The sequence below is a fragment of the Microtus ochrogaster genome, chromosome 8, assembly GCF_000317375.1.
Source record: "Microtus ochrogaster isolate Prairie Vole_2 chromosome 8, MicOch1.0, whole genome shotgun sequence".
In the NCBI taxonomy this organism is placed as follows: Eukaryota; Metazoa; Chordata; class Mammalia; order Rodentia; family Cricetidae; genus Microtus; species Microtus ochrogaster.
Window position 1 is genome coordinate 38,331,296 of NC_022015.1, and position 15,980 is coordinate 38,347,275.

Genomic DNA, 15,980 nt, shown 5'->3' on the forward strand with positions numbered 1-15,980 from the left:
AAAAAGAAAAAAGGAGAACCTGTGAGCAGTCTAGACTGGTGGTTCTCAATCTGTGGACTGAGACCCATTCGGTGGTCAAATGATCCTTTCACAGGGGTCGCATATCAAAATCCTTCATATCAGATATTTACATTATGATTTATAACAGCAAAATTACAGTTACGAAGTAACAATGGAAATAATTTTATGGTTAGGGGTCACAGCAACATGAAGAACTATATTGAAGGGTCACAGCATTAGGAAGGTTGAGAACCACTGCTCTAGATATCCCATAATATACAAGAAGAAAGAGGGGAAGGGAAGAAGGAGGGAAAGAAAGGAGAGAGGGAGGGAGAGAGGGAGGAAGAGGTTAATTTTAAATCACGGATGTCACAGAGGCTCTCTATGGATCAGGAAACACTCTTGGACTATAAGGAGTGAGATGAGTCTGCACACATGGTGAACAAATGTGCACTTGGACTTGAATATACATACATGGAAGAGGTGGAAACCATGCCAGCCAGATGGCTCAGTGGATGAAGGTGCCTGCCACCAAGCCTGGTGACCTGGTACAATCTCCAGGACCCACGCGGTAGAGAGAACCAACTCCTCTGAATCATCGTCTGACTTCCACATACACAGCACGGCACATGTATACACGTACAAATAAAACAATAAATAAATACCCAATAAAAACTTTTTAGAGAAAAAGTAGGAATATGGGGATGTTTCAAGCAGCTTCATTCAGGCTGCAGAACTATGGATCTTTTTTTTGGTTTTTCGAGACAGGGTTTCTCTGTAGCTTTGGTGCCCGTCCCGGAACTAGCTCTTGTAGACCAGGCTGGCCTTGAACTCCCAGAGATCCGCCTGCCTCTGCCTCCCGAGTGCTGGGATTAAAGGCGTGCACCACCCCCGCCCGGCCACTATGGATCATTTAAATGTTCCTGTTTACCAGGCTGGAGAGACTCTCGGCAGTTAAAAGCACAGGCTGCTCTTGCAGAAGACCTGGATTCAATTCCCAGAACCCACATGGTGGCTCACAAACACCTGTAGCTCCAGCTCCAGGGGATCAGACACCCTCTTCTGGTCTCTGCAGGTATCAGACATGCATATGGTACACACACATGTAGGAAAAACACTCATACACATAGATAATACTTTATAAATCGTCTTTCCGGTTTATATTAATGGTTTTCTTTCTGTGGTAAACAAACTTTTCCTTATATGGAAAAAAAAGGCTTCTGAACTGGGGTCAGGTAGATCCTGGGAGGGGTCTCCGTCTAGGAGGGATGCATGGCTTTTTTCCATGGAACCACTTAAGAAAGCAAAGTCCTGGAGCCAGGGCTGGGAACAGGTGGCTACAACTGCTGGGGTCTCAATATGAAGGGAAGAACAAGGTGAAAGGCAGGATGGGGCCAAAAATCACATCCACAATCTAAAAGTGTGACCCCGTGGTCTTCAGGGGCCTTTGCTGAAGCCTGAGACAACCACTGGGCATGTGAGAACTGAAAAGCTCATTTCTCCAGGGCCTTTTCTCTCTACAAGCAAAATAACAATTCATCTTGGGGATGCAAGACCCAATTAATACAAAAGAGAAGGCGGATTCCCCAGGCAGAACCCTGGTCACCTCACAGCCAACCCTCCCACACAGTCCACCACAATCCCAAGGTCATAGGCTGCCCCTAAAGGGCCGTGGCCCCTCAGTGAGGCTCCACACAGTCTGGGAGGCATCCATGACCCCTGTGGCTCTGCCCTGCCAACTTCCTTCTCATCAAGATAGAAAGCTGAGATCTGAGGGCAGCTGCGGTCCAGCCCTCTCTGTCCCGGTCTCCTCAGCTGCCCTCCCAGCAGGCACGAGCTGCTGCTTCCTTACGGCCTAGGCCTGAGGCTGTGTGGGACTCTGCTTTCTGAAAGGCCGAAAACAGCCGGCCCTGCGGCTTCCCATCTGGCTGGTAGCCAGATTCTTTTTGTTTTTTAGCAATTGATTAAGTTTCTCCTCTGCCCCCTGGGGGGTAAGTGGTTAGACAAATGCCAAGACCACAGCCCAGTACCTTGGCCTGGGAAACCCTGCTAATGACCACAGGGTCACAGACCCAAAGGAAGTGGCCGGGCCTGTCTTGGGCTATGCTTATAACCCCAAGACCCAAGTGACTGCCTGCCTGTATGGCTCACCCTAAGGAGCCCCACAAGTAAGCACAGGAAGTTTTAGCTCATCGGGAATGGCCCAGTAGACACCAGGCCTGAGCTCTGGGCTGAATGCATAGCTCTCAACTAAGTCACTTGCTGCCCAGGAGCACAGAGTGACCAGAGAGAAGAAAGGCAAAGGCAATCTTAGGCCTCTTGCAGATGGACCCCCTCCTCTTCCATTTCCCAGTAACAGTTCCTCACTGGTTCTCACCTATATGTCCGCTTTCCCTCTCTACCATGACCCTCGGGCCACTGAGAGGGTCTCACACCAGCAGTACTGTCCAGTCACCATAAGCTTGAAGGAAAGCAGCCCCATGTCAGTGCCCAAGCACATTCTCTACTGAGCACCTTGAGCAAGCTACTGGAGCGGATCCGGACTAAAGTGCAGACAGTCCCCCATCAAGGCTACAGAGTCTATGGCAAAGCCCTGATTTCAGCCCCAGCACAGACCCCCATTCCCTACAGCAATAATACACCCCCTGGAGACCCTCATGGAGGTCAGAGGTGACATATCAAGTAGGGCTTTACTGGGCAAATTAGGGTTGAGGCAGAGGGTGGGGAGACTATAAAGGCTATAGAGGTGAGTTAGCTGCAGAAGGGCACCATGCACAGTCTTCATGCTCAGCTTGACAGGACTTGGAATCACCTGGGAGACACACCTCTGTGTGCTGTGAGTGTTTCCAGAGAGGTCTAGCTGAGAAGGGTCACCCTGAAGGTAGGCAGCACACACCCACGGGCTCAGTACACTAGGCTCCAGCACTCACCTCACGCTGCTCCCTGACTGCAATATGATCAGTGACCTCACAGCCCTGCTGCCATCCTTCCAGCCATGATGGACTGTGCGCTCCAACTGTGAGCCAAAATAAACCCTTCTCAAAGTGCTTTTGTCAGGTTACAAAGAAAGTGCCTAATACATACTGCTCCAGGGACAAGGTTCAGTTCTTCCAAAAAGCCAGTCTTTCTGGGTCTAGGAACATAGTAGGTCTTCTAGATACAGCAGTCCTTTTTTTGTTTTCTTTGTAAGTTTTGGGGTGTGTGTGCAGGCGCACGTATGTATGGGTATATGCGTGTGTGTGTGCATGTGTGTGTGTGAGAGAGAATGAGTGCAGCTGCCCACAGAGGTCAGACACCCTAGAGCTGCCAGACAGAGGTGCTGGGAACTGAACTCACGTCCTCCAACAGAATATAACACGTGCTTGCCCTCTAGCCCCAGTGTAGTTATTTTTACTGCTGGTCACATGCAGTCCTGCGGCTCCTAGAGCTGGCTACAGCTTAATGGACAGCTGTGCCCTCTGCATCAGGAGACTCTGCAGAAGGCAGCCCCAGGCAGGGTGAACAGAAACCATGAGACAGAAGCCACAGTCCCATTGGCGGCTGTGAGCATGCACTCACTTTTGTGCACAGTCCCCACCTGGGAAGCAAAGCCAGTCCAAAGATTTCCCAAGCAGCTCCAGGAGGGGAGAAGGAAGGTAGGGCTGAGAGCTGTGGCAGCAGTCTCCACCCCGGGAATACACTACTGTCATCACTTGGTGGCTGGCCAGGGTCCAAAGAGTCTAATACACTGAGTTATATGAAGACACCCTTTTCTCCTTAGGCCAGTGTTGACTATCCACAGCCCACATGATTCAAAGCAACCATGTGGTACATATCTGCAGTCCTAGCTCTTGGAAGGCAGAGGCAGGAAAATCATCACAAGCTGAAGGTCAACCTGATCTCATAAAACTAAAATAAATAAAATAAAATACAGCTTACAAGTTCAGAGCTGGGATCGCAGGTGACATTCCCAAGTGGATAAAGTAAAAGAACCCAGACTTCACAGCCACAGAGAAAGAATTGAGGCCAGAACCCACACACTCCAACACCCACCATGTTCCTGAGAGAACAAGCAAGGTCCCACCTGATGCATCCCAGCTAGCTGCTACAAAGCCCAGGGATACCAGAGAACCTCAGCTCTTGCCACTGCATTTAACAACGTATCCCAATTCCTAGCCCCTGACCCTGGTCCAGTAAGAAGCTGAAGTGAGAGAGGAGAATACATTTGTCCTTCGTAGCAGAGTTGGGAGCAGAACCTAAGGCACATGCCATCCCTCACAGGGCCTACAGTAGAGCCAAGAAAACCTGGCATCAAAGCAGGTCCTGGAGGGAGGCCTGGAGCAATGGCTAACCAGGCACAGGAAGAGGGGCCAGGCAGCAGGGCCAGAAGGAACTAACCATCCATTTCCAGGGAACGGGAGGTACAGGGTAAACAAGGATTGGAGGCTAGGAGCTGGAACCCAAACGCTTCTCTGAAGACAAGCGGGGGGCCCAAGTGTCAGCTGGCAAGGTTCCTTCTAATTGCTGGCAACCACAAGTCCAGGGAGTCTCATGCCAGAAAAAGCAGGGGGGACTGGCGCTTTCTCTGGGAGTCTAGGGGTCACTGCAGGGTCAGGACCCTGTAAACCCAAAACTTTTCTCCAAAAACCAAGAGTGCACCAGAAGGACTTCAGGCTGGACTTGGGCTATAGGAGAGAGGGGGACAGGAGTCAGACTGAAGCAAGTGATCACAGCACAGTGTCAGTCTGTGTCACTCTGGTCATCACAGCCAGGAAGCGCTAAGTGGTAGCTGGCACCGTGCCAGCTATGCCCAGACCCCAGGGAAAGTTTACCGTTCTAAGAATGTGGTATGGGCCTACCTCAGAGCAGCAGGGAGCTACCTGCCTTATAGTGAGATGAAGAAGCTGAGAGTCAGCCCAGGGGTTAAGAGCACTATTCTTGCACAGGGTGCGGGTTTGATACCCAACAATCACATGGCTTACCAATTCCTTAGGTACCAGGCATGCATGTGGTACACAGACAAACATGCAGGCAAAGGACTCAAACACACAAAAGAAATCAGAGTCGGATGGGGGGGGAGGGGCTTGGGGCATTTTCTGGGTGATGAAAACCCTCCCTAGCTGGGTGGCAGTTACACAAAAGTATCAACTGTCAGAGCTGATCTCATGGGACACTGAGAAAGTGTGTGCTTCTGATACAGTTATACCTGGTAACACAGAAACACAACAGGATAGCATGCAGGCTGGCCAGTCTCCAGACTGTCCGATCAGATTTTCTTGCTATTAAAAATTCACAGTCCATGGCAGAGAACAGCAGCTGCCTTCTGTTTGCAAAGTCAATGCCAATCAAGGCTGCAGAGCTGACTCCCCCACAGGACCTCTTTTCTTTTCCCTTTGACCTACTTCCCTGATAAGTGACTAGCCAGCCAGACTCTGGGAACAAACACGCCCATTATTCTTGGCCCTGGCTGAGGGCTGCCTGCCCATCTGGCTAATCTGCCTGGGTGGGTGGGTGGACGGACGGACGGACGGACGGACGGACGGACGGACGGACGGACGGACAGACAGACGGACGGACAGACATGAGGATTTGTCCCACCTACCCATCAGACCCAATAGTGATGCCCTCTGTTCTTTCTGCAGCTTCCATCCACCTTCTTTTTGCTCCTAATCCCAACAGTGAAACAAGTTAAAACTATGTCTAGAAGTGCAGGGGGGGGGGGGGTAAATACCCAAATCTATGCCCATCCTAGGCTTTATCTAGGGGACCCATGGCAGCAAGTCCTGCAGCCAGCTTTGCCTGGTTATAGAGTCCTCTGGCTTGGTGAATTGTGACCGTAGGCAGTAGGACAAGTGTGGTTAAGTCACTGCCCCAAAGCCTAAGTGACAAAAGTCAGAACAACAGGACAAGGGGTCCGCAAAAGGTGGGACACCGAGACACTGGCGGCAAGGGAGCTGAAGGCTTCGGAGGACAGTCAGCAGTCAGCAGTGGCAACTCCCAAATAAGGCCCCTGCTACTGCTGTTTTTAGCCCATTCCACATAATTGGAAAAACATGGGGGAAACCAAAGCCAGCTGCTTGTGGAGGCTGTTCCAGTGGGGGCAGGGAGGGAGACTGGCCCAGGCCAAACACACAGGGCTCTCAGCTTCCAGCTTCCTAGGGTCGAGGATATCCCTGATGGGGAAAATCTACAACACAGCCACCCCAGGCCACACAGAGCCCTGACTGATCTGGGAGAGAGCAGGTTACTTGCTATGAGACCCTCTGCTGAGCTGCAGCCACTTCAGAAGAGCTGGAGGACAGGAAGCAGAGACCCCAAAGCTCCTGAGCGCAAAGGACAGGTATGCACTCTGTTCTCACCCTAACAATGTGAGAAGTTTTGATGTTTTTGTTTGGTTTGTTTGGGGGGGGGTTGTTTTATGTTTTTCGAGACAGGGTTTCTCTGTAGCTTTGGGGCCTGTCCTGGAACTAGCTCTGTAGACCAGGCTGGTCTGGAACTACGTGTGCGCCACCACCCCCAGCCTTGTTTTGTTTTTTAACATGATAGTACATGTCTGTAATCCCAGTTCTTGAGAAGCAGTGTCAGGAGAAATGAATTTGAGGGCAGCTGGACTACATACTGGGTTTTCAGGCTAGCCGAGGCTACATAAGAGGATTCTATCTTGTTTTTTTTTTAAAAAAAAAAAAAAAAAGATTTATTTATTCAGCATTCTGTTTGTATTTGTCCCTGCAGGCCAGAAGAGGGCACCAGATCTTATTATAGATGGTTGTGAGCCATCATGGGGTTGCTGGGAATTGAACTCAGAACCTCTGGAAGAACAGTCAGTGCTCTTAACCTCTGAGCCATCTCTCCAGCCCAAGAGGATCCTATCTTTAAAAAAAAAGTTTCATTGAGCTGGAGAGATGGCTCGGTGGATGGCTCGTTCTGCTCGTTCTGTGGAGGGCTGTCAGAGAAAGGGTCCCCAGACCACGCTAGCTATCTGGAGTGGCTGAACTAAGGTGTATATATAAGGTACGGAATAACAGAGAAAACTACTCCGCTTCTAACGCCAGCCTCCATATGCACACGCTTCTCACTCAATCTCCAGCCACACCCAGGGAGCCACTCTGCTCTCTTTACCTCTCAGAAGGGGAGAGAGCTCAGAGTCATGAGGGATACCACTCCGCTAACTGGCTACACAAGCATTTGTTCCTTCTGCCCCCAGTTAATGGGAGTGTGGGAAGGTGCCACCAGAACCTCAAGACCACACCACCAAACACAAGAAGATGGCAGGATTTAGTGGTCTCTTTGCTTTGCCTTCCCCAAAACCAGTCATATCTTCTCTTTTTGCAGTCAGTATACAGAGCATCTCAACAGGCAAAATCTGTACTCTACACAGCAACACACCCTGCAGCATGCAAAGCAATGCACACCAAGGGATGCTCACAGCCTGCAAAGAGCACAGACACAGTGCATGGATGGCTACCTCACTGAAGTTTGCCTCTTAGGCTGAGAGCTGTGGGTGTATGTAGCTAGGTCCTCCTCCAAGTAGACCCGAGGCTTCTCAAGGACAGAATCCACATTACTCTGATTTGTATGGCGCCTTCAAGCATACTCAGCAAAGAGTCTACCACCAAGCCACATCCCCAGCCTAACTCTGGATTCTTGATTCTCTCCAGCAATTCTAGTTCCAGGGTCGTTCTAGCAGCCCAGGAACTGCCCAAGGGATCCAGCAGACAGGAAGTCCTGAAGGAGGCAAGGCTGGGAATTCCTGAGAGAAAACAGGGACTCTCGGTCCTATCCTCACACAGAACTCTGGGGCACACCCTGTACTCCCCCAGTTTTTTGTCAGCTTGACACAAAAACTAGGGTTTCCCTGGGAAAAGGGAACTTCAACTAGAAAAAAATGCCTCCAAGGTTGGAGCACTCAGCCCTAAACTGAATGTCTTTTCCACACCGCTCCTCTCAAAGCCCAGGGGATCTGTGCGGAAGAGGAGGGGGAGAGACTGCGAGAGTCAGTGGTGGAGGAAGCAGCATTTTCCAGACAGCAGGTCAGATGCACACATGACCTCACAGAGACTAGACAGTACGCACAAGTTCAAGTCAGACAAATCCCCTGGCAGAGATGGGGGTGGGCATGAAGTCCCGCCCCAAGTCAAGAAGCTCTTTGCAATCAATAGTTTCTGGGAGAGAGAAAGCTGGTTTCCTTCAGCAGGGTGACTCCAGGGCAGGCCTCACGCTCAGGAGTAGCTCTCCATCACAAACTGGACTCCAGTTTTTTTGTGTGTGCCTTTTTTTTTTAAGAGAGAGAAAGAATATGTATTTGGGTGGGAAGGGAAATGGGGAGGACCTAGGAGGAACTGGGAGAAGAGAGCATATACTATTGAAATATATTATATCAAATTCTCAAACATGAATAAATAAGATTTTGCTTTGTTTTGATTTGCTTTTTTTGAGACAGGGTTTCTCTGTGTAGCCCTGGCTGTCCTGGAACTTGCTCTGTAGGGCAGGCTGATCTCAGACTCAAGAGATCCACCTGCCTCTGCCTCCAGAGTGCTGGGATTAAAGGCATGGGCCACCACCACCACCACCCAGCATAAAATCTTAAAAGGAAAAGAAAATGCTTCCATCTGAGTGAGGCGACTCTACAGGGCATTTTCTTTTTTTTTTTTTCGAGACAGGGTTTCTCTGTGGTTTTGGAGCCTGTCCTGGAACTAGCTCTGTAGACCAGGCTGGTCTCGAACTCACAGAGATCCGCCTGCCTCTGCCTCCTGAGTGCTGGGATTAAAGGCGTGCACCACCACTGCCTGGCCAGGGGGCATTTTCTTGATTAGTGGTTGGTATGGGTGGTTCCATCCCTGGGCAGGTGGTCCTCGTTTCCTAAGAAAGCAGGCAGAGCGGGCATGAGACATCAGAGGGAAGCAGGATCGCTCCAAGGCCTCTGCCTCAATTCCTGCCTAAGTTCCCACCCTGATGTGTTCATGATGGACTGTGACACTATGACCCGTGAGACAGACAAACCTTTCCGCCCTGAGTTGTTTTTGATCAAGGTGTTTCTCACAGCAGTAAAATCCTAACCAGGACACACACCTTATCTCATCTGGAAACAGCTCCTCCCTCCTTATGTATCCTTGGCTGTCCTGGAACTTGCTCTGCAGACCAGGCTGGTCTCAAACTTACAGAGATCTGCCTGTCTCTGCCTCCCAACTGTGTGCCACCACCGCCTGGCATCACCTCCCTCCTTTTAACAGAACACCTGCATCTGCAACCAAAGTGGAAAAATCGGATTTATCATACATAAGTCCACGCCGACTAAAGGGATGCCCTCAGCCTGTCCCACACTCCCACCTGAGCAGGTCTTGGAGTGACACAAAATGCTTTGTCCCTTCTGCTTGACATTTTCAACAGTCTTTCTAAGAGTGCCTTTCACATCCAGTGGAGACAGAATTCTTAGAAAAGTATAAATGTAACCTCTGAACATCTGAGTCACTGAAGGACCTGGCTCCCACAGGAAGGGCAGGGCCAGCTGCTCACCCTGATCTCCAACCCCAACACTATCTACAATCTAAGACCCACACTGCAGAGCACACAGCAGGAGCCAGGAAACCCTCAGAGTCACACCCTGTGCTGAACTCAGCTAGGGCTGAGCGAGGACAACACTGCACCCACAAACACAGACACCAGGAGACAGTTTCTAGGAAGCTGCTTGGACCAGGTACGGTGGCAGGTAGCCAGCCGCCTCCCCTGTCTTTGTGGGAGTGGAGCAATGATTGCAGGAATTAGGCTCTACCTAAGAAGGAAAAAGGGAGGATCCACAACAACCCAGAGAGCCATCCTCTGACCCCTGACTCATTCCCAAGGCTGGGCAGCACTGGGCAGCATCTCTAAGTCTATGGGAACCAGAACAAGCTACCTGAGGAAGCACAGCAGGAAATGCATTCCCGTGCGATGAGAACGCTGCTCACTGTAGGATAATGACACCAGGAGCCCCTGAGCAGCAAAGGTAGCAGGTGTGTGAATCAGAGGTGAATCAATGGATATGAGGGCACAAGCCTTTAATTCCAACACTAAGGAAGCAGAGGCAGGTGGATCTCTATGAATTTGAGGCCATCCTGGTTTATGTAACAAGTTCCAGGATAGCCAGAGCTACATAATGAAATCCTGTCTTTACAAAGGACAACAATAGGCAGGCTAAAGTAGACAAGGAAAGTCAATGAGGCCTCAACCTTATACAAAGAAATCCAGGCCACTAAGGAACACTGAGGGCAGGAGGAACAGTCTTCTCCAGGGAAGAGTGCACCATTTGTTATCCCATATGAAATGATCAGACTAAGTTTATATTTCATACCTTACTGTAAAAAGTAACATCATACAGACTGAGTTGTATTTAAGAATATATGTATATGTATATATGTATACACACATGTATATGCATACACACACACATACACATGTAACAATTAATAAAAAGAATGAATTTGAAAGAGAGAAAGGAGTGGCATATAGAAGAGTTTGGAGGGAAGAAAGCAAAGGGGGAAATGATGTAATTAGTTATAATCTCAGAAAAGGAAAGGAAAGAAAAGAAATATGTAAAAAAGAGGAAGTCGACTCTGAGTCAGAAAGAAAACATTCAACAAGGCTGATCTGGGAGCCACATTTGCACAGGGGCGTTAATAGAGAGGGAAGATTCAGGGGAAGGAGCCACAAGAAGAAAAATAAACAACAAAGATGCAGGAAAGCCAAACCAAATCGCATGTCTGCACTTATAATGCCATGGATGTTGCTCTCAGTGGACAAAAATGGTACTGAAGAGGAAAACGCAGTCAGGCACCACACAGCGGCCACCAACGCTGCCATCTTTCGATTTTTACAGCTAACTTTTAGGGTGTGACCATATGTGACCATACATCAACGTGCTCGGCACTTGAAGGTACTACTAGGTCAGGACATCATTTTTTGACAAGACCCAAGACGCCCAAAGAGTTGGTTCATGGTCAAACACAGCCAAGAGCTGACCATGAACCCCAGCTCCAGAGGTAACAATGCTCAGAGGCTTCAAAAAAGCAAGCAGACCTTTGTAAAGAGGTCACCATATTTACTGGGGATACCCAAGACAGTGGCAGACATCCCCACCAGACCAGGCCCCCTGCCGGTGCCAGCACTCCCCCTCACAGCCACCCCCCCAAACCAGTGCCAGCGCCCCACCTCACAGCCACCCCCCCCAGGCCCGGGCCCCTGCCAGTGCCAGCGCTCCATCTCACCTGCCTTGCACGTCTTTCCGTTGTCCTGCAACTGCACACCAGTAGGGCAGGCACACGAGTAGAAAGGCTCCCTCGGGGACAGCAGGCACAGGTGGGAGCAGCCCCCATTGTCCTCCTCACATCGAGTGTGGACTGGCAGAAACAGGACAGAAGAGAAAGAAAGTTGCAGTGCAAGACACATGATCTCCACCCCTGCCCTGCTGTCCATTTCCAGATCCCACCACGTCCTCAAGTGTCTTGCAGGACAGCTCTCGGGTGTCCCACTGACCCAAAGCCCTCCCACGTTATCAGGACCCTTTCCCTATGAGCCAACCTAGTCCTACCTCACCACTGACCACACACATGTAGGGTTTTCATCCTTGCCAACTGTTCTGTAGCTTCTCAGAAACCATCCCAAACCTGACCTGCCCCAAGAGGAACATTTTCCCCACCCTGAACTCTTCCAACAAGAAGACAAACTTTTAAAGGACACTCTCCCCAAGAAAACCACCCACCACAGAAATCCTCCGGACCTGGTTATGTGGCAATCCCTGGGAACCCCGGGTCAGTAGTCTGCTGAGCACATGACTCACCGTGTCTCTCTGCTCTGCCTGCTGCAGGCTCCATTCACACGGGTGACCACACACTCAGACCCATCTCTGACCAATGCACAGCTGAATCTAACAAAGGTTTTTCTAGACCCTCCTTCTACCCGAGGGACGTGGGGATGAGCATCACTGAAACACTGTAAACGGGAAATTGTTTCCTGCAATTGACCTTTTCCCTCCCAATAATGGGAGTGAAACATGGGCTGCTGCCAGGGGTTCAGGAACCATGATAATCTTGCCCAGATCAGACAGACCACCTTCCCCCTCATTCTATGCTAACTGATGCTTTTCTGGCTTGGGTTCTAAGCCCTAAGTTCAAGTGTGGTCAGAACTTCCGATCCCTAGTCCCTGTGCAACTAGGTGAGCCCTCTCATCTCCCACCAACCCCCATATCTGTCACGGAAGCTCAACATCACCATCAGCGACTTCTGCTAGGACTCTACCGTCTAAGACCCCAGGCTGAGAACCAACAACTCCAAGCAAGAATTTCACACATTAAGACTCCACTGGGTCTTCAGAATGGCACCTTCTCTAGAAAGCCCAGAACAACTCTAGAGGGGCCCTGTCTGTCCACCACACTAGCCTGTCTGGGGACAGAAGCACCATAAATACACACACACACACACCTGGACTGTCACAGGCAGAAGCACCATACATGTACATACACACACACACACACACACACACATACATACACACACACACACCTCTACCTGGGCTGTCACAGGCAGAAGCACCACGCATGTACACACACACACACACACACACACACACACACCCCTACCTGGACTATCACAGGTAGAAGCACCATACATGTACAGACACACACACACCTACCTGTACTGTCACAGGCAGAAGCACCCATACACGTACGTACACGTACACACACACACACACACACACACACACACACACACACACACAAAGTCCTCCTAGGCATGCACATCTCTAGAGAGGTGCCACCCCTGCACAGAAGCTTCTGCAGAATAGGTCTGCTTGACCCTATCCAGCCCCAATGACCTGGCTGAGCCTCACATCTGGGCAAGGCCCCTCCCATCTACATCCTATCCTACCTGTACCGGTGATCTGTCAGATTTAGCCTTTCTTACCTGGGAGCCCTGCCCTGTCACCCCTGCACCCCGCCTACCCCATCCCCCAGTGCCTGCTCACACTTACAGGGAGGCTGCCGCTCCTGGCTCAGCACCTGAATATCCATGGGGGAGTAGAGAGCACTAAGGATCTCCTTCCTCTTCTCCCCTGTCCACTTATTGCAGGCGTGGATAGAGCGGGTCTGCCAGTCCGTCCAGTAAAGCGTGTCCCCAGAGAGCGTCAGGGCAAAGGGGTGAGTGAGGCTGCCCTCTACCACCTTCTGCCTGCAGCAGATGGGAAAAGGGCAGAGTGGTCAGAAGAAGACTATCGATCAACTCGGCCCCATCCTGGAGGCCCCCGGACCACAACAAACCCCACCAAAAGAAAACAGCTATGAACACACTCCACCTAGGCAACTCTAGTCAGTCCCTCTGGGTGTGCATGGGCACTGCCCACACGCAGCCAGCCTTCCAGGCCTATGGCAAAAACATAAATGTCCCTGGACAAAGGGACAAGTGCACCCTACAGAAAACAAGCAGCTGCAGGAAAGCCTGGATCCCCAGCCCTGCTGTGCAAGCAGCTCCATGCTAATTCAGCCGGATGTGCTCTATCCTGAAGCCACATCGACAGCAGGGAAACACTTTCAGTCCTCTGTGCTCAGAATATCCCACACAGTGGACATCATATTTAATGAGATTATGAACACTGGTAATAAGAGTGGAATGAACACAGAAAGCAACTTATGATTGCTTAACAACCAACCCCGGGGCAGGAGGCTCTGGCCAGCTGTGCGGCCTAGGGAACTCCCTATCATCATACAGGCGGTGGCATGGGGTTGCTGTGAACATTAACTGAACTGGCAAATGTCCCTGGGCAATGCCACCATCACCACTATATTAACTGTCACTCTCTTGTCATGACCCCTTGCCCAAAGCTCCCAGGCCGGTAGCTTTCTGGACTCTGGGACAGTCTTGGTCATGCTAGGATCACATGTTCCCACAGTCCAGTGTCCCCAGGATGACCTCATTTCCAAAGCTCAGGCCAGGCCCTGATCTAGCCAACCTGTGTGTATCCCCACCCTCACCTGGGGACAGGACACAAGGCTTCCCAGCATCCCAACATGGATGGCGCACTGGCCTTCCCAATCTCACTTGAGCCTTCAGATGGACTTTTAGCACCAGCTCCTATGCCCCTAGACCAGGAGCTCCTCCTGTGCAAAGACCATATTAACCCTCCCACAAAGAGTCCAAGACCTTGAACCTTGCCAACTCAGCAAGTAATAATCAATCATGGAGTAAACTACCCTCCCCTGACACAAAGGTCACAGTGAGTCTCAAGTGTAATGATGGCGCACAGCTACACCAAACAGGCTGGGAAGTTCTAACATCCATCACCAAGCAAGAAAACTGACCTTCTTATTCATCCACCTGCCTGGCCCCTGTTTATCAAGCACCTACTATGTACATAGCTCTCTAGCAAGACTAGAGATGCAGTGATAATATTCACACAGCCCCTGCTGCCCTGGAGACACTAAGACAAAAACAGGGCAGAGGCAGCAGTGAATGTCCCAGCCCCATCCAGGCCCAACCCTGACCTGCACCTCTAAAATCCAAAACAGTTTAAACACTGAATTTTATATTTATTTTTAAGGCTTTATTTCTATTTATGTGTATGTGCATCTGAGTGCAGTAGCCAAGGAGATCAGAAGAGGGCATTAGACAAGCCTCCCAACATGAGTGCTGGGAAGTGAACTCAGGTCCTCTCAAGAGCATCAGGTGTTAGTAACCACTGAGCTACCTCTCCAGCTCCTGAACATTGAGATTTTCTCACTCATGCTGTGCGACAATGCTCTTGTACACTGTAAAGATTTGTCACTCATACTGGTTTAATAAAACACTGATTGACCAGTAGCCAAGCAGGAAGTATAGGCAGGGAAACCAGACTAAGAGAATTCTGGGAAGAGGAAAGGCAGAGATGCAGCTACCAGCCAGATGCTAAGGAAGCAGGATGAGAATGTCTTACTGAGAAAAGGTAACAAGCCACATGGCTAATCAGACAAGAATTATAGGTTAATATAGTTGTAAGAGCTAGTTAATAAGCCTGAGCTAATAGGCCAAACAGTTTATAATTAATAGAAGCCTCTGTGTGTTTATTTGGGATTGAGTGTCTTCAGGATCAGGCAGGAGAAACAGAAACTTCTGTCTACAGTTTCATAGCAAAATGTAGGCACATCTATGAGTCAGGTGTATTTTATTTTTTTAATTACCGTGTGTGTGGTATGTATATGGGCAGAAAGATGAATGCCACTGCACCTGCATGAAGGTCAAAGGACAACTTTCTCTACTTCTACGACGTGGGTTCCTGGGATAGATCTCAGTAGTCATGTTTGTATAGCCAGGCATCTCAGAGAGCTATATGTTTCTTTCTACCCAGTTTGGAAGGAATTTTCAACATATTGCTGTGTAAACAGTCACATTAGCTGTGACGTCAGATGTGGCACCTGTGCTCTATTCCCAAAGTCATCAAACAATCTTTGGTAAGAAGCTAGGACCCAAGTTAAAGGATCCTCAATTCCCTGGAGGAAACAGGGTATAGTGGGGAGGGCACCTCGGCCACTGTGCACTCACCGGAAGGAGCCATCCAGGTTGGCACGGTGGATGAAGCTGAGCTTGGCGTCAGCCCAGTACAGCTTTTGCTCCTCCAGGTCGATGGTCAGCCCATTGGGCCAGTAAATGTCAGAATCTACAATGATCTTCCGGGTACTGCCATCCATTCCTGCTCGCTCAATCCGGGGTGCTTCCCCCCAATCGGTCCAGTACATGTACCTAATGAGGCAAGGATGAGGAGAGACACAAACAGACCTGAGGGTTGGTCCCAACCTCCAACGGGTCTGAAAAGCTCACCCATCAGACCTATGAGGAACAACCAGAGATAAGGGCTTGAGGGACCATAACTTTAGGTTTTTAGGCTAAGGGATTTCATGTTTGAAATGAAACGCTGAAACAGGAGCATACCACCACCTCTATCACCTCCACCACCTCCATCACCTCCTCCACCACCTCCACCACCACCACCACCACCACCA

The 15,980-nt window shown here is 50.1% G+C and overlaps 1 protein-coding gene across 1 annotated transcript in view; it reads right to left on the reverse strand.

Annotated features, from left to right (window-relative positions):
* Nucleotides 1-15,980, reverse strand: part of Lrp5 (LDL receptor related protein 5) — a 109,469-nt gene that overhangs the window by 54,710 nt on the left and 38,779 nt on the right. Inside the window, exons 3-5 of the mRNA XM_005351622.2 lie at nucleotides 15,523-15,720; nucleotides 12,983-13,179; nucleotides 11,220-11,351 (exon numbers count right to left, since the gene is read on the reverse strand). Coding sequence (XP_005351679.1) covers nucleotides 11,220-11,351; nucleotides 12,983-13,179; nucleotides 15,523-15,716 — 523 coding nt within the window. The 5' untranslated portion in view covers nucleotides 15,717-15,720. The remainder of the gene's footprint in view (nucleotides 1-11,219; nucleotides 11,352-12,982; nucleotides 13,180-15,522; nucleotides 15,721-15,980) is intronic.